We start from the raw sequence: 26,509 nt of genomic DNA, 5'->3' as shown, positions 1-26,509 counted from the left end.
AAGGCAGAATTTACAGTATCTTTACTTTTATATTTAGTATGGAAGACCTACGAACTAATTCGTGCAACTTTTCTAGTTTTTTTTTCGTCTGTTAATAGGCTACCTTCTTGCAGTTAATACGGAGCTTTATTTGATTATTTGAGGAAGAGATGGGGGTGGACAGGAAGATTAAGTTTGTGATGTACTCCAACCGTTGACTTCCAATTCATATTATCTGACTAGACTTTGTATGATGCTTGAAATACTAACGGTTAGGTAATGAAACTGCGGTGTCGAACCAATTACATATTTGATGTTTAAATCTCTAGCATCTCTTGTTTAGTTCCTTTGGAGAGGCATTAAATAATAAAAAGATATTAGAGATTATGCAAATGTTACATCTGCTATATATAGTATGTGTTTAATAATGATTCAGTTGTTGAGGAAACAAGTTTCACTTCTTAGTGACTGGATTCATTCATTTGGTTGTCGTTTTACTGATTTTGCTATTTGATTTCTGGTGTAGGCGCTACTACGTTATTTGCATATTAATTATTGATGATGCATTGTGAAAAATTTTAGTTTCTGCCTGGAAAAGTTATCTTTGCCAAGCCAAGTATTTACGGACGATATCAAGGAAGCTGTTGTGGTGTACTTTACAAGGGCGTCTGCACTTATTAAGCAAACTTGCTGTTATTAGTGGTGATTTTACGTGGTTTCCTCATCATTTACTTTAGTTACTTCCTTTCACGGACTTGATCTCGTTTGCATCTTTTTGGTGCGTTTCACGCTTTCTCGTCCTTTTGATTCTTCGAAAATTTCCGCGAACTAATGGCCGATCAACTCACTGAGGAGCAAATTGCAGGTAAGCTTCTAATTAATTTAATTCAAACTTCAAGGTTTTGAGAGCTTCTTATGAAATCACTAACATTTGATTTTTAATTTAAATAAGAGTATTTAATAATGATTGCATTCTTTGTGTAACATAAAATGTTTTTATTTCTTGTTCTGGGTCACATCTGTGCTGGTCCTAGAAGGCCTAATTTACGAAGGTTGAATGGATTAATCGATGATGAGGAATCCTGAGTCTTAAGTCTATACTATACAATTGTTTACTCTTTTCATTCATTCCTATTCCGTTTAATAATATATAGTGTTATTCGTTCACTCTTACTGAATGCGACAAGATATGGTGTACCAGATTCATGGTTCTTTTTTGGTTTTCTCATTACTTCAGAAAGTCTAACGGCCTTTTGTGTTCCGTTTGCGAACACTGATGTAGTTATAAATCATTAAATTTGTTCGGATTGTTACCAAATAACTTGAGAGGGAACAGTTGATTACTTGCGGCTCATGGAAACTGCGCTGATTATAAGATGCGATAAATTTTACTTAAACCCAGATATTACTGTGTTACAAAAGTGACGCGTTAGAGTTTTCTCATTCCGGATTACACCTAGTAGTAACCGTAGGAATCATCTCATGCTCATCCCAGCGTCCATCAGAGATAAGGCTCCAAATATGACATTATTTTGGTCGCTTCGAAAGTGTTATTACTAGACTATATTGGGTGTAAGAAAATATTGGGGATGACGTCATAATTTTTGGAAATGGTTTCTGCTGAAAGCAGCAAGTACTAGCATCATATTGGTACGCGCATCCTGCAGACAAGTAAATTGTTCAGATATTTAAAGGTTTCAGAAATTACTATTATATCTATGAAAATAACATAATATTTAGGACTTATGTAGAGTGTATCGTGACGTTGGAAGTACAATAGAAGTATACAACTTCCATGAAATTTCACAGAAGACCAGCTTATTGCGTTAAAACGGGGATTTGAAGTATTAGTATAAAATCTTGAAATGTAATAGTTTTTAGACATAAACTATCCGGTCGATTTTTTGAAATTTTTCTTGTTAAGGCAGGGGCTATATTCAAACGAACACAGATTTTTATCAATCTTATGATGTACAGTGACAGTCATTAAAACAATACCAAAAATATTGTATTAATGTCTAACAGAATATTATCGTCTTAAATACAAATAAAAACTGTTGATGGATGGTACCTGATTATAATAGCAACTGTCTTAATTAGAAATATAGTCTAGGTTTGACATCGAACTCCTGCGGCTTTTGTGAGGCAGAAGAGACCAACGTAAATTTTTATTAAGGAAACTTCAACTGAACATGAAAAATAGTGACTACTTCATAGTACACTGTCGTCATTGAATTAAGGGATCTGGATAAACTGAATTCCAGAATTTCAGTGGCAAAATACGATTTCATTTTTTACCAAAAGTGCAGTTTAACAAGTCCTTTAAAACAATGTGCTAATTTTGATAGCAATTCTCTAATTCATTTTGAACATGGAACAGCTGTTTTTCCAAAAAACAAAATAGTTGGTTTTTGAATCCCTGGAACAAATTAGCACATAGGGTCCAATTAGGCTGGAATAATCACAATTTACTGAAGAAAAGGATTATTTTTCCTAATTGAAAATAAAGAAGTGTTCCTTTGGGATCTCTGCAGATGATTTTTAACTCACAGCATTGGGAAAGTAACAGTACATGAGGGACAGTTACAGTTTTGAAAATTCTCATTTTATTTTAAGTTCATGTTCGTCGGTCGTGTGCTTTATTGAGGGTTCCAGATGTTCTTATTACTTGTCTGAATTCATTCTGCTCCTAATTCTGTATTGAAATTCCTTCATGATTCCTTCTAGTTCTTTTTTTGATATGAAAATACATAGTTTCTAGGCTTAAAGGTGAATGTTTGAAATACATCTGATAATTTTTCTAATTTTGTACGTTGTAACAATTTAAAAAAAGATTGTTTTGCATCTCAGTTATGGTATACGTAAATGTTTTTCATTTTTTATTTATGACGATAGTAAGCGCACACCAGAAAGGCTGCTATATAAAGTATTCTTGTGCCAGGTGTTTCATTTTCCAGAATTCAAGGAGGCATTTTCCTTGTTCGACAAAGATGGCGATGGCACAATTACAACAAAAGAGTTGGGTACGGTTATGCGGTCGCTAGGCCAGAACCCGACTGAAGCCGAATTGCAGGATATGATCAATGAAGTTGATGCTGATGGTTAGAGTGATGCAGTTTTTAGTTTTCTTTTTCTAGATTCTGGTTTTGTTATCCTTCTTGTCAAGTTAAACAGTCGGCGTCCAACCTAGATGTCGTCACTCGTCACTTGTTCTCCGTCTTAGTTACAAAGGTTTTTCGGCTTAATTTACAGGTAACGGAACGATTGACTTCCCGGAATTCCTTACCATGATGGCACGGAAAATGAAGGATACAGATAGCGAAGAAGAGATCCGTGAAGCCTTCCGAGTATGTCCTCAATGTTTCTTGTCGCTTTAGCGAACAGTCCTAATTGGAGATGGCCTAACCGGCAATTAGGTTTAGATAAATCTCGATGGCGGATTTTGTTCGTGAGGCCATAAAACATTTGGTTGAAATGTCCTCGCGCCGTCATCGTAATGCTGTATTCAGTGACCAAGCAGTTTTTATTTTACTAGTTTCGTGTGCGTTTTAAAATTCATCTTCCCATATATATTTAATCGGCAAAGCTCATTACCTGTCCTATATTTAGCTGTACATATTTATATTAGATTAAGGCGTCTTTTATTTACACATCACACAAAATTTTATTTATTTGCAGGTATTCGACAAGGATGGTAATGGTTTCATATCTGCAGCCGAGTTGCGTCACGTTATGACTAATCTTGGTGAAAAACTGACCGATGAGGAGGTGGATGAAATGATTAGGGAAGCTGATATTGATGGCGATGGTCAAGTCAATTACGAAGGTGAGCATTTTTATCGAGGTTTTGACATTTTTGATTGTTTTTGATTTACGTTTACTTTGTAGAAATCGATAGTAAGCTCTATGTGAATTAAGTGGGGGAATTCGTATCAAACAGCTGTATATTTTGACGGGAGTTTTTATGAATATCGAAATACTTAATATCATTGCTCACGTAAAATGATAGCAGTGCAAATAAAATGCAAAATAAGATTTATGGGCAAAAGAGGTAGCCAGAGATGGTAGAATGTGAAACACATGTTTGAAATTATCGGCAATGTTTTTTTTAGTTTTTCATTTCTGAAAGTAATGTTTCAAAATGTCTCGTAAATGAAATTTTGTCTGCTTTAAAAGGTATTCTAGTTTTCGTTTTTCTCTATTGCATTTTGCGCATATCCGTATTGAGTGGAGAAATTCAAACACAAATATATGTATCCGTAATTACGAATTCAAAAAATAAGAGCTATTAATCATATCTGAGCAGGAAGTTTGAATGATGGTTGGATAAGGAAGTAGACATTGTTTTCAAATTTTTGCTTCCTTCCTGTTCAGCTTTACTTTTCTGGTCTGTAAATGAATTTCACGTAACCTATAGCGAATTCACTTCTACCTAAAGCATTACATTTTTTCAGAGTTCGTGACGATGATGACGACTAAATGAATTTGTACGAGTAGTAACGACAGATGGAGTTGTGAGATCGATCAATATCGTATCTATCCATTCACCAGCAAAATAGAGAGCACGAGTTTTTTTATTTGCTGTCATAGAGAATCGTTCGCTCGTATTTACGTTTGAAAAGGGATTTATGGAAACCTACATGCTGTGAAATTTTTATGAACAATATTATTATGCAGAATTGTGTTTTTACGTTTTTTTTACCTATCTGTCTGCAAGGACATGAAATTTCGTCATTCTCCTTTTTATTCACACAAGCTCATTATTTCTTCAAGGTACAACTTGAAGAATTAAGTACGAGCTTGCGAAATTGGCTTTCCAGCTCTCTGTGAATTTTACTAGCTCATTAAGGTTATTCTATCCATGACTTTCACCAAATGTGTTTATTTTGGATGGGGTTTTTTTTAGATTTTTTTTAATTTGGCGATTGGTTTGTCATAAGTACTCATTCATAGTGGTGACTGGCATAACTTTTACATTTTGGAAAGCAAACTCATGCATTCCCAGTAGTGCACGAATATTTTCTGTCGTTTCTAAGAATACTTTTTATTTATTTTTCTCAGTTTTCATGTTTTCTTTATATATTTGGACATCGGTTTTTGCTTCTTGATAAAAAATGTATTCGTTCTGAACATATATTTTTTGATTGTTCATGGAAAAAATTTGGCAGAAGAAGGTAATGGAACTGTATTTTAAAATTCTGCCTGTGGGTGGTATTTAATAATTACTGTTGATGAATCAACGGTTATAAATTGTGACTTTGTCGGAACATACCTTATTTTTAAAGAATTCGTAAGGCTTTTTATTGGAGTATTCCTCGGAACATATTTAGGAAGTTCTGAAGTATGTTGTCTTCTAAAGGATATGAGTTTCGATTCCATTCACTTTGACCGATCTTGGCTTGAAGTCTGGGCAGTTAATGTTTAAACTGAGTCGCCTCGATTCCTTCGAACTCTTGATGAGCACTTTCAATTTCAGCACAACGCCATTTAAGCTTTCAAAATTGTCCACATGCACCTAAGGAAAGTTACCCAGTTGACCTATGTGAGATTCAAGCTTCGTAGTGTTCGTAGTCACTTCATATAGGAAATCGAAGGGGAGGGGGAATATTTCTTTATGGCTAATCCGCTAGTTTCTTATTGATTTTGCCGTGATTTAAGGTTTTAAATAGTTTTGGTTGGGAAGGCTCAGTTGGATCTTATCCCGAGTGTATTGCTCTTCGTGTCAACCTTACTCTTACTCTACCGATGCTTGAAAAAAACAATTATATCTGCTTGTAGCTAGATCTATCCAAGCTGGGGCTTTCTGTTGTTTAAGAACCCAGGAATCATTATCAAATCTTAATCTGTTTTAATACACAATCACTGATAATACTTACAACTCCCGGTATAACAATGGTACCATCGGGTTTCATTGTTGGAACCAGTTGATCTCCCCTGTTTTGTATAAAATTACGAGCTCCAGTCGGTTGTCCGTTTTTGTTTGACGAAGATTCATCAGCAGTTGGGCTTGTGAGATCTGTTGTTTCACTACTGATCAGTGTTTCAGGTGACTCAGTTATTGTTGTCATACTTATATCTGATGATGCGTCTCTGAAATGTCTGTCCTTCGCATTCGTGGTTGCCATAACATCCAAATGAATAGTTTTAGCGATGAGTAAAGAAACAAGTGAACATATAAAGTAAATGAACCTATCCTCAGTTACTGCTTGCTCATATAAGTAGATAGTTGACTAAAGTAATAAACATTAAAATTTTATCTAGGAATTTTGGATATGTGTCTTTCATCCTTCTCCGTCTTCCTTTACATCATATTAAGTGAACAGCATCAAGTCCAAAAAAAAAAAACAGTTGACCGTGACCGATAAAGTTCATCTTGCATGCAGGAAATCGACTTAAAAAAAAATTCTGTAGAGAAAATTGAACCAAACAGATATTTGTATAAGCTACTTGTTAAGTTGCGCAAAATTCCCTTGCACATGAAGTTGCTGTTGTGCTTTAACATCCTTATTGCTATCGGTATTAAGTGCCGTACGACTAAGTTTAGTTAAACTTTTTTCTTTGTGTTGACATACTTTATAAAGATCTGATCTGAAATTATTTAAATCCACTTTTGAAATTTCGGTTTTCATATCAAGTTTTAAAACAATTTATTTTAGTCTAGTAATTTCGATTATTATTCTTGAATGCTAAATTTCTTTTATGACTAATAATTGATCTTTTAAATAGTTAATATAAAAGGTGGAGGTAGTGGATAGACACATCTATTAGAGATCAAATAATCTGACGTAGTCAGTCTTCAACATGATGATTTCTCACTTCATCATCTTCTTTCTCAGAGTTTTAAACTTTCGGAGTTTTAAAACTGAGTTTTAGACTCTTGATTAATTATTCCATTTTAGATTAAATAAATGGAAATTAATTTTCGCCTGTTTATCAACATTCAAGAACCTTGAAGATCTTCAAATTAATTCAATTTCTTTCTGTTCTACCTGTACACTGAATTGAAAGACTGGATACTGGTTAGCGTACTGTCATCTCTTGAAGTATGTTGCATCGTACTATCACTGGCATATTCCAGCGAACTTCCGCCAGCCACATGTCTACTCAGTTTCGATCCACTAAGCCTAAGTTTAAAAGTTTTAGTGCGAAATTCAAATCTCACAAATTCGTATGGTTATGATTACCTTCTAGCTTCATTGTTTGTAATAAAGCGTTTCAGTTCTTTTCGATTTAACTCAATACAACCACCATCTGAAGGCCAAATTTCTCGAGCGATCTGGAGAGAATTTCGTACTTCTACATAGATTTATTATAAATTTGTAAGAAAATTTCGATAACTTCATCACCAGATTACGTCCATTGCATTTGAAGAATCGATCGCAGCACAAATATCGCACTCCCGGTCTTTCGTTTAACACTAATGATGATGAAATTTCAGAACTTCTTATTACAGAGCGTTGACGTCCTGAAAACATGGGGAAATATTGAGCTCAGAGATGAATCTGCCGAAAATCAGCGTTGTAGAAAACAATTTCTTGCCTTTCAACTTTCCTGGATCGGCGGTACGTGGACCAAGTTGTTTTCCAGAACCTAGCATTCGATTAGAACTTTTTCCTGATACTGTCATTTCCATCTCTTGTTGAGGGAGTTGTTTCAGTACCTATGAGGAGGAAAGCTTGTTTTCTGCAAAGTTGTTTGTACTCTAAAAATTTGTTATCTCAGTTCGTAAAATAGAAAAACATTTTCTACTATGTTACTTTGTAATATCTTTGCTTTCCGCAAAACTGTATCCTTTGATAAATTATACTAGTTACCATTTCAGCTTTATTTATAACATCGAAAAGCAATTGCTCTACCCTAGCTGCTACTTCCGAAGGGCGACATAGTGTATCAATGGGAGATTCGGTTGAGCTAGCCAGCTCTGGTACCTTTACAACCTCACTCTAAACTTAGTGTGATTAATAGTGTAAGCTTAATCTTTTGAGTTTTATTTATAAGCGAGAGCGAAATAATACGAAATCAATACCGTTCTACAAACCGATAATGAAATGGTTAAAATTTTTGAACCGCAATTTCGACAAAGTTTTTTTCTTTTTGTAAATATTTTTTGCATATTTGTAAATTTTTTTACTCTTAAAAGAAGGGAAGATATTATCATTTCTTACATATTATTTTAGAAGAAAAACAAAAATAAAATGGAACGTCAGGAAGCGTTAGATCTAGATTTGGAGGAAAGTTGTCAAGATGAATATTGTTTGGAGAACTCTCGTCGTATTTAGTATTCAAATTTCAAAAAGTCTCTGTTATGCTTTCAAGGTTTCATGAAAAGAATATGAAAGTCAGAGAACTCATTTGTTGCTTCACTACGGAGAAAACTGTAATCATTAAAACAAAATGAGGTGATCGAATGGATGAATAGATATTGCTAAATATAATTAAATAGTAAATTAAGAGTCAAAGAGGAACTCGAACTAAGATGGTAAAAACATTAATAAAAAAAGATAAGTGGCCAATTCATTTCATATATATCAAATGCAATCTCGAAATATTTCGATGAATGTGAAGGAGTTCGAAAGAAATTTTCACTTCTCAGTTTAATTTAAAATTTGTAATAAATTTGGTTCTCTTCTAGAAATATGTATCATTGCAACATCCTGCACTGATCTAATCATAAACGCTCTTCTACCACTAATAGTTCAACATACAGATCCATGAGATCGAATCAGTTAAACAAACCACTGAACACTTATAGTCAAAAGCAAAATATTTCTTTAGCTTGCTAGAGCTTTCTAACATACCCTTCCCTCACTATATTTCGCCAATGTCTGCAACATTTAGTAATATTTAATGAATTCAAATCTACACAAGTGTATCCGAAAGTCGAAATTTCATTTGCAACATCATTTGTTATTTTAATGAATTTATAGCATATTAATTGAAATGGAATGACATTCACTTATTCACTTCCTAATTTACTGAACAAATTTACTTGTGTCATTATTTTACTTCGATTAGCAGGTATATATGAGACAAATGATAAAAAGGGGTTTTTTTTTTCGAGTCTTCTAGTTTAGATAATAAAGAAAATCAAGCAATATAACTAATTGTAGATTTTGATAAGATTGGATAAGAACCATGTTGTTTTATAGAGTGAAAAATCATGAGAACAAGTACGCAGTAAAATTAATAAAATCACAATGATTGGAAGAACAGCTGTAAGTAATGTTGCTGTGCTGGGTTATTGATGAATTCATGACTATTATTTACCAGTTTCAGTTGAAATCTGCCAATACATTTAAAAAATTTTAGCATCATTTAACAGGAAAGCATCTGAACTCATTTTATGCTAGTTTTTTTTCCAAAAAATGACAAATTTACTTGAACTTGACCGTCCATGAATAGCTTTAATATGCACAAATTAGCTTTGTCAAGTGTGTATAGCACAAATCAGACTTATCAAGTAAAAAAGCACTACAAATTCATAAACAGTACGACAGAAGTGCTTCCAGATTGCCCGGACTCAAACTGCAACTAATTCAAATGAGGACTGACCAGATTACGATGCACCACAAAATGACGATGTATTACGAATGCTGAAGCTCATTCAACCTTTGTCGAGTAACTATAATTTTCGGGATAACTATCCTAATCTACAGTTATAGTTACAGTTATAGTTTTGAAATTCCACAATATTCTACTTGATGTGACACGAGGCTTTAAATTAACAGGGTGGACCATCGTGGTACACTGTCCCGCGGGAATCAAAAGGACAAGAAGTGTGATTTCAGTAGAAACATGTTTACAAAGTCTTTAGAAAGGTTACTAATTAACGTATCTTTTGGCTTCAGTACTCGTCACCTTGGTCAAACCGTATCACTGCAGCAAACATTTTGAATTAAACGATCCAACCAACTGCTTCAGCCTTTGATCAGATCGGTTAATTCAAAAAATCTGCTGCAGTGAGGGAGGTTTGTCTCTAGAGCGGTTTGTCCGAGCAATTAGGTTGACGTTAATGATTTGAATATATCACTATGCATCATAACTTCAATTTCCCACTTTTCAGCCTGTGAAATGAATGAAGTAAAAAATCCTTTATGAATGGCCACTGTCGGATTATCGAATTAAACCCATGTTCAAATAAAATTTCCACAATATCTAACAGAGAGGATGATGAAATCTTGTAAAAATTAAAACAATGGAGAGGATATAAGCTAACAGTGGACAGCATAACATAAAAACGTCCCAGTGTCTACACCATGGACAATGATATACATTGTACCTATACAATGGACAATGCCAAAGGGCCGTGATAGCCTCAATGGAGCTTACAAAACTCCTCCTTAATTCTTATGTATATATAAGGGAAAATGCGAAACATTTCACTTTCATAATCAAGCAAACTACGATATTCCCTTCGTATATCCGCCATCACTGAACAACAGGCTACAATCTTCTTTCTCTTCGCTAAAAATATTTCATGCAACACAGCTCAATGAAGGACGAATTCTTACATCTCAACCATTACGCAACCTATCAACTAACCGACAGTCAAATTATTGTCCAAGGCAACGACAAGGAATTTGTTAGTTGATCATATCACTTGCTTTTTGTACAACTCAATTTATCACTGCTTATCAATTCATCGTGTTATATATACATATATATAAATACTTCTTATGCCTTTTTTTGTTAACTAGTAATATTGTGCAAGAACAATATGACATCCCGAATAAATTTGTATCGCTGAGAAACGAAGTCAAAAGATCATCTTTCCCGACAGCCATTTGCGCTCAGTAAAAATCATTTAGTCCGTCGTGCTTTTACAATAGAGAAATTCGCACAAAGAAAGCTTTTAACTCAACCAGAAAGAGCCTTAAAAAATTCTTTACAAGCATGAATCCAGTAATGGCTTACATTTGAAGGCTAAATTACCAAAACGTGAAGCAGCATTGAAATTTCATGAAAGCAAAGATGAACTACTTCGAAAAAAAAGATAAGATGAGAATTCTATACCGAAGCTGAAAATCGGAAAAGAAAATCGACGAGGAAAATGAAATGAATATGTTAAGATAAAAATTCCAATTAAATGATGATGCTAAGACTAGAAAGATGCCCATCGCATAAGTTTCCGAAGCGAAACTTCTTGAAACATCTGAAATCTCTGATTCATCAACACCTGCTAAAGAGTGTGTCGGGAAGATCAATGGAAATCTATTTATGCTGGAAACACTGTGTCAAAGAGGGTGTGTGCGAGTACGCAAAAGCTTATTGCTTTTCCCTTGCTTTCACTGTCACCAATGCGCTTGCTTTTATTTCTTTAATGCGATCCTTTGTATCCTGAATACAGTAATGTTGAAGAACTCGTGAAAAGGCTTTTGACTTTAATTATCTTGAAAAACTTCGTTGTTAGCACTAAATGAAGTAATCGAAGTAAAACTGCGAATTATGCGAAAACCACTGAGCCTAAGTTCATAATGGAAGATGTAAGGGTACTGACATTTAAATGATATAATACAAGCAAACCTCATAAGCACTCCAACCACCCAATGAAGCAATACGAAAAGCAAGTCCGAAGAGGACAAAAAATGACATTGGATCGGAAAATGCCCCCGGTCGAATGCGCACCAAATGCCTCGCCAAATATTCCACGTCGAAGCATTCACGACGTTCAATCTGCTTCATCAATATGGTTGCTACCCATACAACACATGTTCTAAGCGATATATTTACAGTGGTAAGAAGAGCGAATACCATCGATCCATCAAAACAGTTTACATGTAATGCAAATTTATTGAATCATATAATAGCTTAAATAAATGTTAGTACCTGTTTAGGCCAGCAAAACCTTGAAGCACAACTGGTGGAATGTAATCATCGGCTGCTCGTTTAATGATTTGTATCTCCTTACTTGTGAGTGTTTTAATAAATGGTCCCAGTTGGTCCAGATCTGGCCATATACCATTTGACCAGTTAGTTATATGAAATATTATTACCTAAATTAGAAGGGGGTTTAGGAATATTTATGCTTTATACACTTCAAGAACTGCAAAATGCTAATTCAAGCAATCGTTACAGTGGTGCTAGGATATACTGTAATATCTTAACAAGCCTAGAATTATGATTATCGAGAAGTCTCTTTAATATACACATCAGGTTCATTTAATGACTTGTATCTCTTGCAAGATTATAGGTTATGATCCTTACTCAGCTATAGATTCTCAACTCATCTAATTCTATGTATGAATTAAACCGAAAACTTGTATCAATCGTCTCTTTTACTAGGCTTTTAAATGTATCAATCTTGTTTGAGTTAAGCAGTTGGTCGGTGTGCTGCCTGCTTACCTGAAATCTAATTTCCTTTTTGGGATATACCTGACAACTTAACAAAAAATTAGCGTTGGAACTGGGGGAGTGGATGAGGCGGGTGAAATATTTGAAAAAAAAGTGAATTGGAAAAGACTGGCATGTCTTGGTTTAGTGTCATCCTCCGCAGCACCAGTGTCCATAGAGTCTTTTGAAGCTACTTTTCCAGAAGTAAAGTCAGCATCCAAATGCGCTGAGAGTGTAAGATCATAGGTTATGAAGCCTTTTTCTTCTTTTTTTTAACTAAGTTTACTGTGAATCGTTTTTGCTGTAAATGAAAAATTTATAAATGGAACCAAATGTGATAAGCCAAATTTGCCAATCACATTAGTGAAATATAAATGACTTTGAAATGGAATTAAATAAAATTGAAATGATTGGGAATGCAGAATCATTTTGAGAATTTTTTCGTTTCTTCTATCATTGGGTTCCTTTTTGTTCCTTTTTTATGGTTCCTGTTTCCTTTTTTGGTTCCTTTTTTAGCATTATTATCAGAATGAAAGATGTATGGCTGTTAAATGAGCTGTTGCAAATTTTAAGTTAAATAAATGGGGGCTGTAAGCGGACACTTTATTTATAACGAAAATGTTATCAGCTAACACCAATCTCCATCTTTGCATCCGGTTTTGTTGGCCAGTACTGATAGCACTTTTCTGTGTCATTCTGCATCGTCATCTGAGATTTCTCCACAACACAAACGATCAATTTACAGCCATCCTATACAAGTACATTCGGAATATTTCAATGGTAAATAATGGAAATGTTAAACGACTATTTGCCTAGAGGGATTTTGCTGAGAAGGATTAGCATGGATTGTCAATATTTATGTCATCATATATCAGCAATAGTCCAAATTACTTCAAAATAATTTCCTGCCATATAATCCACTCAGACATTTCCACAATTGTGCTTAGTCTTCTTAGCCGTTAAAATGTGATGAATATAAAGCTGGTCATTCATTTTGGAACATTTTTAATACCACAAACCTGCCAGACCATTCGCCAAAAATCAACTACAGTTTCTTTAGTTGGCGCTTGGATGATAATATAATCTTCACGATTAAAACTTGCATACGTTGCAGGTAAATAGTCAGTATCTTCAGTTGCTTTTGTGCTCAATTTTACACGCTTCTTCTCAAATAAAGGAACCGGAACACGGTTTTTGTTCTGTCAAGAGAGAGAATAAATCAGGACAGAAGTAAAAACAAATTTAAGCAACAGGAAGTTTATTCTGAGATTGTTTTTCATATTTATGTATTAGAAAAGGTTAGTTCTGAAGTTGAAGCATAGTTTTATTTTTGACCTGAAATGAATGAAATAGGAGGGAGGATAATTTAATTATTTCTGTTACTTCAAGTATGCACTGTGATATAGTTCAGTATGTGATCTCCTTCATCCCTTTTGTAAAACGATGTAACATCGAAATATAAACACTTCACCCAACTTAATAATGATGCATTTACAGCTATTCAATAGTGCGGAACATAATGGGACAAGATTTAAAAAGATGAAAAAAGTTTTAAATTTTATGAAAACCAAATAAGCCAAATAAACAGTCAATATGTGATAGTTCCTGCCTTTCTGATCGACTGTCATCGATCAACAATATATTCTGATTTGATAATTTGATCAATTAAAACTCTGTTTCCCCTGCTTCATGTACTTCAATTTATTTTATTTTATTTTTTCCCCTCTAGATCAACGGAATTTATTTCCATAATTCATGCCAATGCATCCCACCAGGAATTCCCTTTTCAACAATGTCAAAGCACTTATCAATATATTCCTATTTTTTTTCTTTACTTCAAGGATTAACATACTCATTTAATGTTCATTATGGTCATCAAGTAAAATTATTGTCACTTGCTTATTTAGTTGATTGTTTCCCACTTATTTGGACAATTAAACTTGACATACATGTCAGGGAAATTCGATCGGATAATTAAGTTATTTAGAATTTTGTCACCGAACATACGTTTCAACTAAAATTTGTTTTAAAGAGAGAGAGAGAGAATGAAAACCATACAACTTGAGCAAGGAATGTTGCCGTATTTGAACTATTAATTGCGGTTGATGCAACAAGACGCTCAAAATGCATATGGCGGCTTCTTGGCAAACTTTGCTTAGCAATTAAAGCTACAAAATCAGCAGGCTTCTCACCAGCTTCTGTTGTACTGTCCTATAAAACACATAGGACTTCAGATCATTAAATAAGCCTAATGCAAGCCTAAAAACCTATCAAAAAATTCGATCAAGAAAATCCATCAGTTGCTGGATCACTGTCATGTATAATGCATTATAGCCACAGGATTTCGAGCCATTAAATAACCCTAATAAAAGCCGAAAAATCTCATCAAGAAAAAACTTTTCCTTATAGTATAAAAATGAATTATATGTCTTTTCACCAATTTCACTAGCGAGATAGTTGCCTTTTTTATCCAACCTTCTGCAAAGCGCTTTTCCTTTGACCTGTGCTGGGTCGACTAGCCATTACCACTAAATTAGGTAAGTCTATTCATAACTATCATTTTCAAGTTTAAATCGTTTTTTTTGGATAAATAACCATTTGCATAACAAATTTGTACATTTGCATAACAAATCTAGGAATTTAGAAATTAGCCGAGTTATTTTTTTATTTATTAATATGCTTAATCTTCTGGTGATAGTTGACGTTACTAACACTTCAAGCGCACTCTCTTATATAATTGCTAATATGTGTTGCAGTAATCCTTATTTGCTTTTTTCGAACTTTTTTTCACTTTTGCCTGAGTTGTGTAATGAACAAGCCTCGATCAATAGAGTGGAGTGTAGAGGAACTTGTTTGCCAAAAGCGTGATCGAAAATAAAAGATCCATTTCTAAAAAAACCTGGGTTGGTTTTATCAACACAGAGATCGGTTTTACTGCATTGCAATTAGTCATGTTGTTGATTTTGATGAAACACTTCGAAATTAATTAACCCATTGACCCATATGCAAACACATTATGTTAAAACTACGTAAAATGAATGGGCGGACATCACCGTATAATCCAATTTTCATCTTCATTCGCAGGAACTTATCCAGCTTTTCCATATATATATATATATATATAAGAATCCTCCCCGTTCATCCTAATTAAGGAACGATGAAAGAAATGAATACAAAATTTGCTTTTACATTTGTCTCTTCATTGCTTACTATATTATCTGTCCACTTGTTTGCTATATTGGTCCAACTGTAAGCAAATTCCAAGATATTGTCTTTGCGATCTACTTGAGCACGATGCAATTTGCATAAATCTTTGCTAGTTAATGATAATAAATTACTTTTCCTTTCCAACTATTCACGTTTATAAAAATTTGAATATTTCGGCTCGTTGAGTGGATGCCAAAAGTTAATTGTTTTAAAGTGATCATTAAATTTTTCGTCGTCAAAACAGTCTGAGCTTTTCATAATCAATTTTTTTCTGAAATTAGTTAAAATTAGGGGGGAAATAAGTTAAATTATTTTTCTCATTGCAGCAAGTAAATGTTATGCATGTTATTCTATTGATTTTCATGCTTATTTTTTTTCAAATAAAAAAAACAAACTGACAAACTGTCACCATCTCATTGGAAATGAATGGAGTGATTCTTAAACAGCATGTGCAGTCGCATCCTTTTAAAAAAAGAAAAAATTGCTGCTCATTCACTGACTGAAGAGTTTTCTAAAATTTCAATTATTTTGTTTACGTTTACTTTTGTTGAAATTGAACAATTGTTAGGAACACTAGGAGAATCTCTTCTTTAAATATGCATTAAATTTGTTGAGCAGAAAAAAGATGAAAAACCTGTTACACTAATAAGTAATCATTTCAGTGTTCCACTTTATAAAATGTGCTCAGTTTTTTCTTTTCAACTATGCCAAAATTTTCATTTATCCTCAAGGCATCTTTCTATCGCATTTATTATTTCTTACATTATTATTTTTTGAATCTTTAAACAGTTATTTGTAATTTCATTTAACAAAGCCTATTCAGTAGTGAGTTACAAAATTGAACTTCTTTAATTTGTTGGTATTTTAAAATTAGTTGAATTAATTTATCAAAGAAAATTGGTTAATAAAGAAAGAATTATCCCGATTGAATGAACCATGACAATTGGACAGAAGGATTGTATTTTTTAAAAGCACTGTTCCATTTGCTTAGCAGATGTCACATTTGGAGATGCAAGCTAAATGCATGAAAATATTAAATGAAGCGGGCCGTGTTGGAACCGATGAGGAAGCAATACAACATGGAAAAAATTTCTATAAATTGTTTGTTGTCCAATTAATTCTAACAGAATTTATTTTAAAAAATTAATTTGAAAAGTCGATAAAGTTGAGCGCAACGTATAGTTTATCATTGGAAGGTTTATATTGGGATTTTTTGTTAACTTAACTTAGGTTTCAAATATTTTTATGAATAAATTTGATACTTCAAAAAATTTTTAAGTCCATTCCTAGTAATTCATTATTTTCTAATTAACTTTCTGAGCTTTAACAATTATAAGAACTAATTGCAGTATGTTTGGCCATCATCCGGATTTACGGGTATACTTCAAAGGCGCCGAAAATTTCACCCCGATAGACATACAAAATAGCGATCGCTTCGCCAAACAAGGGATAGAAAATTTTTCATTAATTTAAAATTTTTTGAAGCATTTTTATAATTATGAGAATAATACAAATGTTAGATTTTCAAGAAAGTTTGAACCAAACTAAAAGAAAACAAGGATTCAGAAATGTAAATTTTCAGGGCAAAAAATTTTACTTGCTCTTAGAATAGTTATTAATACATATAACGATCCGGAAACGTTCAAGGCATACGCCCGTGAAATGGTCAACCGCCATATCAGATTCAAGATGGATCGTACATTATGGCTTGTAAGCTTGAGCTAATTCCAAACACTTCGTAATAAACTGAGATAGCACAGACTATTTTGTAATTTTTAATGATAATATTAGAACACTTCTACTTCTTTATGATAATAACAGAATGCTTCAAATTAAAAATTAGACTTTTTTTGCATCGTAACAAGAAGTCTGAAATCAAATATCAAATGATAAATTTAATGCTTATTAAGCAAGTCATACTAATCACAATGTCGCCGATATAGTAACACAGTAATACTTTGGATTTACTTTTAGCTTTAAATTCGAAACTAATTTTGTTCTGAATTTGCAGGCATTCTTCACGGTGTTGGTGAACAGCCTAAAGGAACATACCAGAATCGATGAAGAAACAGAAAAAGCTTTCCTACAAATCGGCAAAGAATTTTCCGATGAATGTCTTAAGCATACCATTGCACTGAATTTACCTAACTGAACGATTTTTTGTAATCCAGTTTGTTTACATTCTCATAAATCATAAATAAAATCCAAACATTTTAGAAATGTTACAATTGCATACAATCGTAGTATTTACATGTTTATTAAGAATAAAAGAAAATAAACAACAGAAATCAATTGATGAATAGTCATATTTGTCTCAACCCTAGCTTTTGTGCTTCTATTAACAATTGCGGAAATAGATTCTTTTCTATTTTTTTTAATAATTAATTGTTTCTAAGGTAATTATTCAAGGAGTCTATGGGTCTATTATCTATTCAGAAAACCAGTGAGCAAAATTACACAACGTTTGCAGACATCAAATAGGGGTTATTTTGCTGTGACATTTTCAAATATTGTATTTTTTGTTTTTCCAAACTCTCGTCGAAACTTTCCGGAATGTGACCCACATCCGGTAGCACGTCACAACCATCTTCGGATCATCTAGTTATTGTTCGCTTAACTGCAAAGATAGTTATTTGTGAATTTTTCTGGAATAAATCCTTTGAGCGTACTCTTAAGCAGTAATGCATAAAATCTCATCTGCTAATCAAGAAATAAGAGTAATACTGGACTGGGAAACATTTTTTAGAGCATTTCAAGAGAATATCAACAATTTTTTTTAGTAAAAATCGACTTGATGTTGATCTTCATCAATCTTAATGAGACATTTACGCCAGATTTTAAGTTATTACGCGTAAAAGGTTAAAGGGACTTTGGAAAACAAAGGGATTTAAATATCTCTTGTAACATCAATTCTGAATGCAATCATACATCTCCGAGACCTGGAAGAAATGCAAGTTTTGAAATAAACACCTTTCTCTCTACGAATTATTTTTTAGAAGACAAAGGAACATGGTAGTAAGCATAATCGTTTAAATTTGATAAGCACTATCAGTCACTTTTCTATCATTAATAAAACATTCTAAAAACTTAATTGTTTCGTGAATCAGACACTAATTAATTGCTAAATTTCAACGACTTTCAAATCAATTTACTTGTGTTTATGCTATCACTTCATTCCCGTAAACTCATTTGCTAACTTATTTTACCCTTTATTTTAGTAGAAATTACAGAAATTTTTATAGTTTTAAAACTCGAAAAACAAAACTGATGAAAAAATTATTGAAATGAATTTGCAATGTAAAGGAATTGTTACACACAAAAAAAAAAAAAAGTTGACGGAAAAGCTGGCATATTTAAAAGGCAACGAGACATTTCCTCGATTTCATTTGGATTTGGTATTTTTACCATAATGGCCAAGCTGATAAAGAACAAGAAAATAGAAAGGGACACCATTTTTTCGTCTTTAACCTGCAATAAAAATTTTTAAGTAAAAGAATAAGGAATAAAATGGAAAACTGCGTTAAATGAGAATTTGAAAAGAAAAAAACTTCAAAATTTTGCTGAAAAATTTATTTGCCAATTTAATTTCAAAATAACTGTAGTTTTGTAAAAGGAGAAAAGAACGACGGTACTAACTGAAAACAATCCAAATGATTTACTGAAAAGAGGAGAAATGAAGATTTATTTTACAGTGTGCACTTTAATTAACCTTGTTAGATTCCATGCATTAAAATAGACTAAACAGTTTTGGGTTTACGACCGATATTCGATAGCAATTTACATGGAATTCTTTGGAATTAATTTTTTAATTAAAGATTTTGAAATTTATTTTCACATTTTTAAAAAATTCTCTGCTTCCAGTCTGCATAAATAAAATTATTGAATCTTTTTAAGAATTCCAAATTCAATGATGATTTCTTTGCTAACTGTTCTTCACCTATGTTACCTGTCTTCTATTTGCTCAGTCCAATCGTCATTTACATCATTTGCACACATATAGCTGACAGGTGCAACTTAAACCTAAATTTTACCGTATTGAATAAACTGAAAAAGATTGCCTGAATCATAAATAAGTGCTGCTTCTGCTTCTGCCACTGTTGTAATAGTGTTACAAAAATGACGAGAAAATACTAGCGATAGGAATCGTAACAAATCGTAAGTCGGGCGACATTGTCTTTCATTAATAAACGAATCTCCTTGACTATCAGCAGCTGCACTAAAAGAAACCGACTGATATGATAAAACTGACCTTCTGATAATAATCGCATTTGTTTTTTATCATCCGTTTTTCAATCGTTTATTATTGGAATTAACAAACATACTATAAAAAAGTTTAACAACGGGCAGCAGTGCGATTGCTCAATTAGAATGTTAGCTGTAAAGCTATTAGCTGAGAATTGTCCGCTTATCACACTTAGAATTCTAACTGTGATATTGGTATCACCATTGCTTGAACACAATGAACGATGAAAAGCACTAGCAGTATGATTTAAGTAGCAATGTGATTGTAACTTGCCAAAGTTTTCTTTTTTTTTTTCTTGGGGAAGAATCAGCTTCCAACACTTATTAATTAAGATTTTTAAACCTTTTCTCATAATATCATAAAAGATATGAAGGTATTATAGGATCAGTTTACATTTTCTTCATTTAGAAAACCATTTAGAAAAAGTGTTCGGATAATTTGAGACCTGGCGTTGCGCCGATACGTTAACAGTTAACGAATAAGAGAATTATCAGTTGGCAAAGACGAGTTGTTCATTTCTTTGATGAATGTACTATCATCAACAAATAAAGTTCCATGAAGTCAATCAAATATAAATAATTTCCTTACAGGCGTGATTTGATGGATGCTTCATAATTCATTCCTTGAATTCTTTTATTGGATTTTAATCCGAAATGCATGAGAAAATAACAATCCGATAAAGTCAAACTCATCATTGATTCACTAAAATATAACCTACCAATGCAAATGTTTTTATCCTTCGATTCAAAAAATGTTAATCGTATTTGAGTTATGTTTACTGTTATGAATCTGTTCTGAGTTAAGTTTTTCAGGCATTGAAATAATAAAAAAAATGTTAGTATTTGCATAAAAAGACAGTTATATTTTTGATTTTTGATGTTTACTAAAAAAATGCATTCTGCGAGAAAATTTGAGAAATTGCAAGTGAAGAAATTTTTAAATCCTCAAAGAATATCTAAAAAAAAGAAAATTTAATATCAAAGATCTTATTCGGTAAATGCAATATTTTCAGCTGAATTTGAAGAAATAGCATCAGAAGTAACACAAACAAATTATGGGAAGCATTATTCTTTCCACGTCAAATCTTTTTACTTCAAAATTGGTTATTTTAAAAATCCTATCACAAATACGATAACACATTGACAACACGTCGCGATACACGTATACATAGCCGAACTGATGATATGTGACATCTGCTCCCTGAATATTTCCCACAGAAAATTTTGCATTACTTCGGTGGAAAACTACCATTTCGACAATAATCTTGTCATTGTCCCAAAGCGATGAATGGCCAGAACTGTTAATGACTAATTGACAAATAAATTATTTGAGTGCTTGGTACTAATATAATGTTTACTCAAGCATGCTATAACAAAAGCTCAAAGTATGCAAGTGACAATGAAGTTCTGAAAAAAATTGATATGACTGAGAGCAGTTTAATGTAGTTTTTCATGATTTGAAAAGGACTGCAGCTGAGTTATAAATGAAAATAGAAAATGACCGGAAAAGATCAAATCGAAAATTATATTCTGAAGTGATCGTTTGTCATCCCGTTCTTGTACATTCATTTTTAAAGAGAATGGATGAGAAATGAAAAGACTGGAAAGTAATTGCCCATTCTATGGGAATAGAAGAATTATTTTGCTTTCACTTTCACGTAAGGAAATTTTTCACTATTAGCTGACTGTGAATCCTTAGCTATCTCAATTTCCGATTCCAATCAGTGCTTTGGAACAAAAAAAAAGCAACCTTAAGGTGAGGTGTAAAGGAATTAATTACTAATTTGACCAGTTTGAATAACAAATTCGAAAATATAATTTGGGATGTTGTTGACGTGTTATGCGACTTCGTATTTCTTCGTTTAAAAATAATATTTAATTGGTATAAGAGAATTAAATTAGAAAACTAAGTCTTAACGGGTGTAAAAACGCTTAACTTCTTTAACAAATTAGATCTGTTTAAGTAAAAACAAAAACAATATCTGTTAAACGAAAAAATGAAATAGACTGGATACAAAAAGCTAGTATTTCTATCATTTGAGCCACAATGCGCCATCAGAAATTTTGGCAACGCAAAAAAATTGACCTTTGTTACTCTGAAAAATGCATCACTCGTTTTATTAAAGAATAACAAAAAATCATGCAATCTCAATATGGCAAATAATTTTCCTCAGTGTTAACAACAGTATCTAACTATGCCAGATCACCTGCAAATATGTCAGTGGGAATTTCAGGTTTTATATCTAAGTCAAAAAAAAACAGGATTATGAATTTAGCAGTGATAAGAGAAACGTGTAAGAAAGGAAATAATTGCGTGACACAATTAGTGTCACAGTTATAAAAAACTAAACCCTTTAGATTGAAACATTAAGTTTGATGCAGATTTTGCACAAATCGCAGGGACATGAAAATGAATTTGGAATGAAGATAAGAAAGCAAGAGTGATTGGGGGATAAATTATCTAAAGGAGAAATATGCTTACAAAATAGCAATCACTTCCTCATATCTGGAAACTTTTGAATCTTTTGGAATTGGTGCGGCTTTATCAACATTCAATATAGCAGAAGATTTCAAAGAGAATAAAACTTGACAAGTTCATTATTAAGAATATAATCATATTTGGATAAAACTTCAAAAATATCCAAAAAAATGATTTTTCTTGCATGTAGCAAAAAGAGAACTTGCAAAATCTTTTATTTAAAACCTAAAAGAAAGAAAAGTAACGGGAAAATTTCCTGAAGAATGTGAGGTGGTAATTCTGAAAAGAAAAATGATTGATGACCAATGCGTTTAATGAAATTTGGATTTTAAAATGCTAGATTGAGCAATTTCGTTTGGTTGTTTGTTGTTGTTTAGTTCATAAGCGGTTTGGTCCAGAATCATTGCTAAAAGCAGTTTCAATGATTTACAGAGAGTCAGGTTACTGCTCATTGTTCTATGATAGGAGTATTTCACTCGTAGAGCTAAATTTCGTTAAATTAAAAGACCAGGAAATTTCAAAATTCCGTTATGAAAAAAGAAACTGTCTTGATCATTTTGATCACTGTAGCTCAACTAACTAATTAATATTAACTAATTAGTAATCATCAGGAATAATTTAGGATTAGAATTTGCTGAATGGTATCATGGATTGTTGCCACGTCAAGATATAAACATTTTGCTTTCTAAGAACGGTCAATTTTTGGTTCGCGAAACTGAAATCAAAAAGGGAGAGGTGCGATTCAACGTTTTTCCAATATTCTCAAGTAGACTAAAGATATCTAGACCAATCTAGTTCGGATATAACTAGAAACCCTTCCTTATGGTTAATTGACGCTTGACGATGTGTGCAACTTGATGCACTTCGGTAGCTTTACAATCACTTTTTCCTACAAGAAACGGAAAAAAAAGCGGAAGAATTGAACGATAAAAGCCATATTAAGTATTGTGATAAAATTCGGAAATTTCTAATAGAAAAAAGGATTTCCTAAAATTGATGATAGTAATTGTGAGGTGTAAAATTTAAACATTACTACAAAATTTTTATATAAAGTTAATGAATTCAGGGGTTTCAACTGGTGCTATCGGTAAAATGGAATGATAAGACAATGCATTTCATTATCCGGCAAGCTGATGAAAAATTTTTTATCGAGAAACGCCAATTTGCTTCTGTTTGTGAACTCATAAAGTATCTATCATTCCCTGATTGAAATATTTACGTTTTCCAAAAAGATGAAAAATTATTTATTTCTTAACAAAGATAAGAGAAAATTTGGGACAAAAAATTTTTTGTCATGCAATTTTGGATCGTATTTAAAATATTTAAATACTTACAAGTTAACCCAGAAACTCTACATAAAATCTAAGCTCACCTATTTAACTGTAGATATCATTTGATCACTAAAGACCCAATAACTGATCAGAGTGGTGCTGTGCTTTTGGATGCCGTTCCTCGTCAGAGCTGGGAAATAAGACATGAACAGGTAAGCATATTTAACAAATTCGTTCATCCAGTCATAAAACAGAAATAGAAATAGCTTTTAGTCAGTTCGTACTTCAAATTCAAAACTATTGTGAAAATCCGAAGGAATTTTAACAATAAAAGAATATATTGCAGATAGAACTTAATGAATTGTTGGGGGAGGGTGCAATGTCCGCTGTTTACAGAGGTATTTTCAAAGATGATGAAAAGGAGAAAGAGGTAATAAAACATTCTAATTCCTCAAAAATATATTCTTTGAAACAAAATCTGAATAAAAAGTTTCATTATACAAACTTTTAACTGGGAAAAGGAAAGAATATAATAATGACTGGATGAAGATGAAACATAGAAGTTATTAATTTTAATATATTTCTTGGAAGAAATTTTCGAATAGTAATTACTTAAGGAATTTTGTTTCTAAAACTTGATAAAATTGATGAAAATCGAAAATTTTTTACTTTTAAGGTTGCGGTTAAAGTACGGAAAGGGCGTAGATCAGACCGGGAGACCGTGGAACAGATTTGCCGAGAGGCGCGTATAATGCGTAAATTAGAGCACCCAAATGTTGTTCGTCTTTATGGGATCGCGATTAATAAGGTATTAAATAACCACTAAATGTGTGCTAAAATACGGAAGGAACGAGGACTGGCAAACAATAATGCAAAAAATACATTCACAATGAAATTTTTTTCAAAATATTAATCCAAGACGATTTTGTAATTTAAATGAAAGTTTGTTTCAAATTCTAATTCCAGAAACTCTCAATCAAAAACAAACTTTAATGGTGAACTTTTTAAGGAACCAGTAATGCTGTTGATGGAATTGTTAAAAGATGGAAGTCTGGATGTTTTCTTGGTAACAAAGGGCTCAACATTAAGCATTCGCGAAAAGTTGTATTTCTGTTTAGATATTGCATCGGGACTGGAATTCCTTCATAATAATGGGGTCATTCATCGAGATATTTCAGCAAGGTTTTTCTCAAAAATAAGATCAATACTTTTGCTAATGGTTACTTATCATCATTAACGCATATAAAAATCATCAGCAAATTCGAGATTTGTAAATCAACACATTGCGATTTCCGGTTCTTTAATCTTTGATAATCAACTGATGGAAGGATTTTTTGGCTTTGCAATAACAGAGGAAAAACTTTATCATAGTATATTTCAAAGCTTAAAGCAATTTTAAGAAATTGCCTGGTGGAAGATATGTGTGTTAAAATTTCTGATTTCAACCTGTCCCGAGAAATTAGAAAACAAGATGACGAGTACAAGATGACGAGGCTGAAGCAGAATTTGCCCATAAGGTTTAACATATCTAAAAGTTTTGTTTGCCATGATGACCAGTTAAAAACTATATAAACTTGTCACTTATCAGTTGTTACTTATCTACTACGGCTTTTCTCGTCGATTAAATGAGGGTTTGACCATAATCGTCAAAATATTTCGAAATTAAAAACTAAATATCGATCTGTTTAAAGCTTCAAGATATCCTAAACGTTTGAAACACAGCTCGTTTTACTTTTCAGAACCAGCTTATCTTATTTATTGAGTATTTCCATTACCCACTCTTTTTTTGGTCCAAAAATGAGTCCAAAAAGATCCAAAGAGACTACTTGCAATTTAGTTTTTCTGTAAATTGCTAGTAACTTCATCCTATAGCAATTTATAGATTTTGCGAATTTGAATCCGATTTTTTTGAAATTATTCTGAGATGCTTTGTGTAGAATCTCATTTTGAGATCTAAAATTAAATTTAAAAAGTGTAAAGAATGAAGGATTTAATAAACAGGTTTATTAGTAGTTTACTATCCAACCAACCCATCAGGTAGTATGGCCTTTTATTTTGTAGCAGTGACATTTGGTTTGAATAGCAAACACCGTAACCAAATGATCAATTCAAAGGAACTATTTGACAGGGTGAGGTGTCCTTCATATATTCGCATCATCATATCGATTAAGAGACGTCCTATCCTGAACGATGCTTTCCCGTTTCCTCGTACTAATCTTTTTCTCTCCCTTTTAAATAGCGTAATTTGTGCAAACTTCAACCCAGAAACCGTTATCTTTCCAAAATAAGATAGATCCTTTGAGTAGTTAAATCTTTATAGAAACAGAAAACAAAATTACAGTATGACTCTTTCCTCCGAAAGTAGCAAAGGGCTATTCTTATATCCTTCGATCAAATAAACAGATGAACTCAAATAGAATTTGAGTCATAAAGAAAAATAATTTACCACAGTGCAATTAGGAAGTTTTGTTTGTAATGCAGATGGCTAGCACCAGAAACGATAAGAAACGCAATATACACGACAAAATCAGATGTGTTCAGTTATGGAATATTGCTGTGGGAAGTGTTTACAAATGGTGCGGAACCGTACTGCGGAATGACGGTCGCTGAAGTTATTGTGAAGGTAAGCTTCATTTCAATCACGAAAAAGAGGCCAAAACAACATTGCTTCATCATTTTAAACTAAGTGAGATTCATTACTTGAATAGTAACTAAACGGTTCAAGTTTGTTCGTTCTTTTGTTTTTTTAAAGAAAAAAGTTCAAGGGATAAAAATCAAACTATTCGTTCATTAATTTCTGTTGTCGGTTGTCTAAAACTGCAAAATTTAGGTGAAGGACGGATACCGAATACCATCGCCAGATACGATGCCAGAACGGTTACAGATCTTGCAACAAAACTGCTTTGCAACGGAAGCCTCAAAGCGATGGTCGATGGCACAAATTCGAGGGGAAATCGAAATGATTGTTTACAATTTCGAGATTAAACTTTCAAGTACTTAA

The 26,509-nt window shown here is 32.7% G+C and overlaps 6 protein-coding genes across 6 annotated transcripts; 3 read left to right on the top strand and 3 right to left on the bottom strand.

The window, feature by feature from the left end:
• Window positions 1–552: 552 nt before the first annotated feature.
• Window positions 553–4,851, top strand: LOAG_01388 (hypothetical protein). Its single transcript, XM_020445727.1, has 5 exons — window positions 553–844; window positions 2,937–3,080; window positions 3,232–3,326; window positions 3,658–3,805; window positions 4,434–4,851. The coding sequence occupies exons 1-5, from the start codon at window positions 811–813 to the stop codon at window positions 4,460–4,462; spliced, it is 450 nt and encodes a 149-aa protein (XP_020303846.1). The 5' UTR covers window positions 553–810; the 3' UTR covers window positions 4,463–4,851.
• Window positions 4,852–5,253: 402 nt separating this feature from the next.
• On the bottom strand, window positions 5,254–7,606 carry LOAG_01387 (hypothetical protein; the record flags this gene model as incomplete). Its single annotated transcript, XM_020445726.1, has 6 exons — window positions 5,254–5,494; window positions 5,856–6,069; window positions 6,427–6,567; window positions 6,969–7,103; window positions 7,164–7,255; window positions 7,442–7,606. The coding sequence occupies 6 exons, from the start codon at window positions 7,604–7,606 to the stop codon at window positions 5,333–5,335; spliced, it is 909 nt and encodes a 302-aa protein (XP_020303845.1). The 3' UTR covers window positions 5,254–5,332.
• A 3,638-nt stretch (window positions 7,607–11,244) lies between these two features.
• LOAG_01386 (hypothetical protein) lies at window positions 11,245–14,832 on the bottom strand (the record flags this gene model as incomplete). The annotated part of the gene is made up of 7 exons (XM_020445725.1): window positions 11,245–11,316; window positions 11,503–11,692; window positions 11,806–11,972; window positions 12,943–13,059; window positions 13,329–13,508; window positions 14,368–14,520; window positions 14,785–14,832. 7 exons carry the CDS (start codon window positions 14,830–14,832, stop codon window positions 11,245–11,247), a joined length of 927 nt encoding a protein of 308 aa, XP_020303844.1.
• A 1,678-nt stretch (window positions 14,833–16,510) lies between these two features.
• LOAG_01385 (globin family protein) lies at window positions 16,511–17,668 on the top strand (the record flags this gene model as incomplete). Its single annotated transcript, XM_003136924.1, has 4 exons — window positions 16,511–16,621; window positions 16,866–16,893; window positions 17,099–17,226; window positions 17,528–17,668. 4 exons carry the CDS (start codon window positions 16,511–16,513, stop codon window positions 17,666–17,668), a joined length of 408 nt encoding a protein of 135 aa, XP_003136972.1.
• A 754-nt stretch (window positions 17,669–18,422) lies between these two features.
• LOAG_01384 (hypothetical protein) lies at window positions 18,423–19,784 on the bottom strand (the record flags this gene model as incomplete). Its single annotated transcript, XM_003136923.1, is given in 6 exon segments — window positions 18,423–18,455; window positions 18,922–18,984; window positions 19,114–19,174; window positions 19,463–19,529; window positions 19,548–19,732; window positions 19,744–19,784. 6 exon segments carry the CDS (start codon window positions 19,782–19,784, stop codon window positions 18,423–18,425), a joined length of 450 nt encoding a protein of 149 aa, XP_003136971.1.
• Window positions 19,785–22,658: 2,874 nt separating this feature from the next.
• Window positions 22,659–26,509, top strand: LOAG_01383 (TK/FER protein kinase; the record flags this gene model as incomplete). Its single annotated transcript, XM_003136922.1, has 10 exons — window positions 22,659–22,677; window positions 22,860–22,972; window positions 23,304–23,425; window positions 23,624–23,720; window positions 23,855–23,938; window positions 24,185–24,316; window positions 24,518–24,690; window positions 24,909–25,025; window positions 25,990–26,131; window positions 26,339–26,509. The coding sequence occupies 10 exons, from the start codon at window positions 22,659–22,661 to the stop codon at window positions 26,507–26,509; spliced, it is 1,170 nt and encodes a 389-aa protein (XP_003136970.1).

The sequence above is a fragment of the Loa loa genome (assembly GCF_000183805.2).
Source record: "Loa loa unplaced genomic scaffold supercont3.5, whole genome shotgun sequence".
Taxonomy (NCBI): Eukaryota; Metazoa; Nematoda; class Chromadorea; order Rhabditida; family Onchocercidae; genus Loa; species Loa loa.
This window is presented reverse-complemented; position numbering and strand designations above follow the sequence as displayed.

What these genes read in the sequence shown, in the direction of transcription:
- LOAG_01388 (XM_020445727.1), top strand. Translation starts at nt 811, where the DNA reads ATGGCCGATCAACTCACTGAGGAGCAAATTGCAG. An exon ending in CAATGAAGTTGATGCTGATG is followed by an intron (nt 3,081 to 3,231) that starts GTTAGAGTGATG and finishes CTTAATTTACAG; the next exon opens with GTAACGGAACGATTGACTTC. An exon ending in AGATCCGTGAAGCCTTCCGA is followed by an intron (nt 3,327 to 3,657) that starts GTATGTCCTCAA and finishes ATTTATTTGCAG; the next exon opens with GTATTCGACAAGGATGGTAA.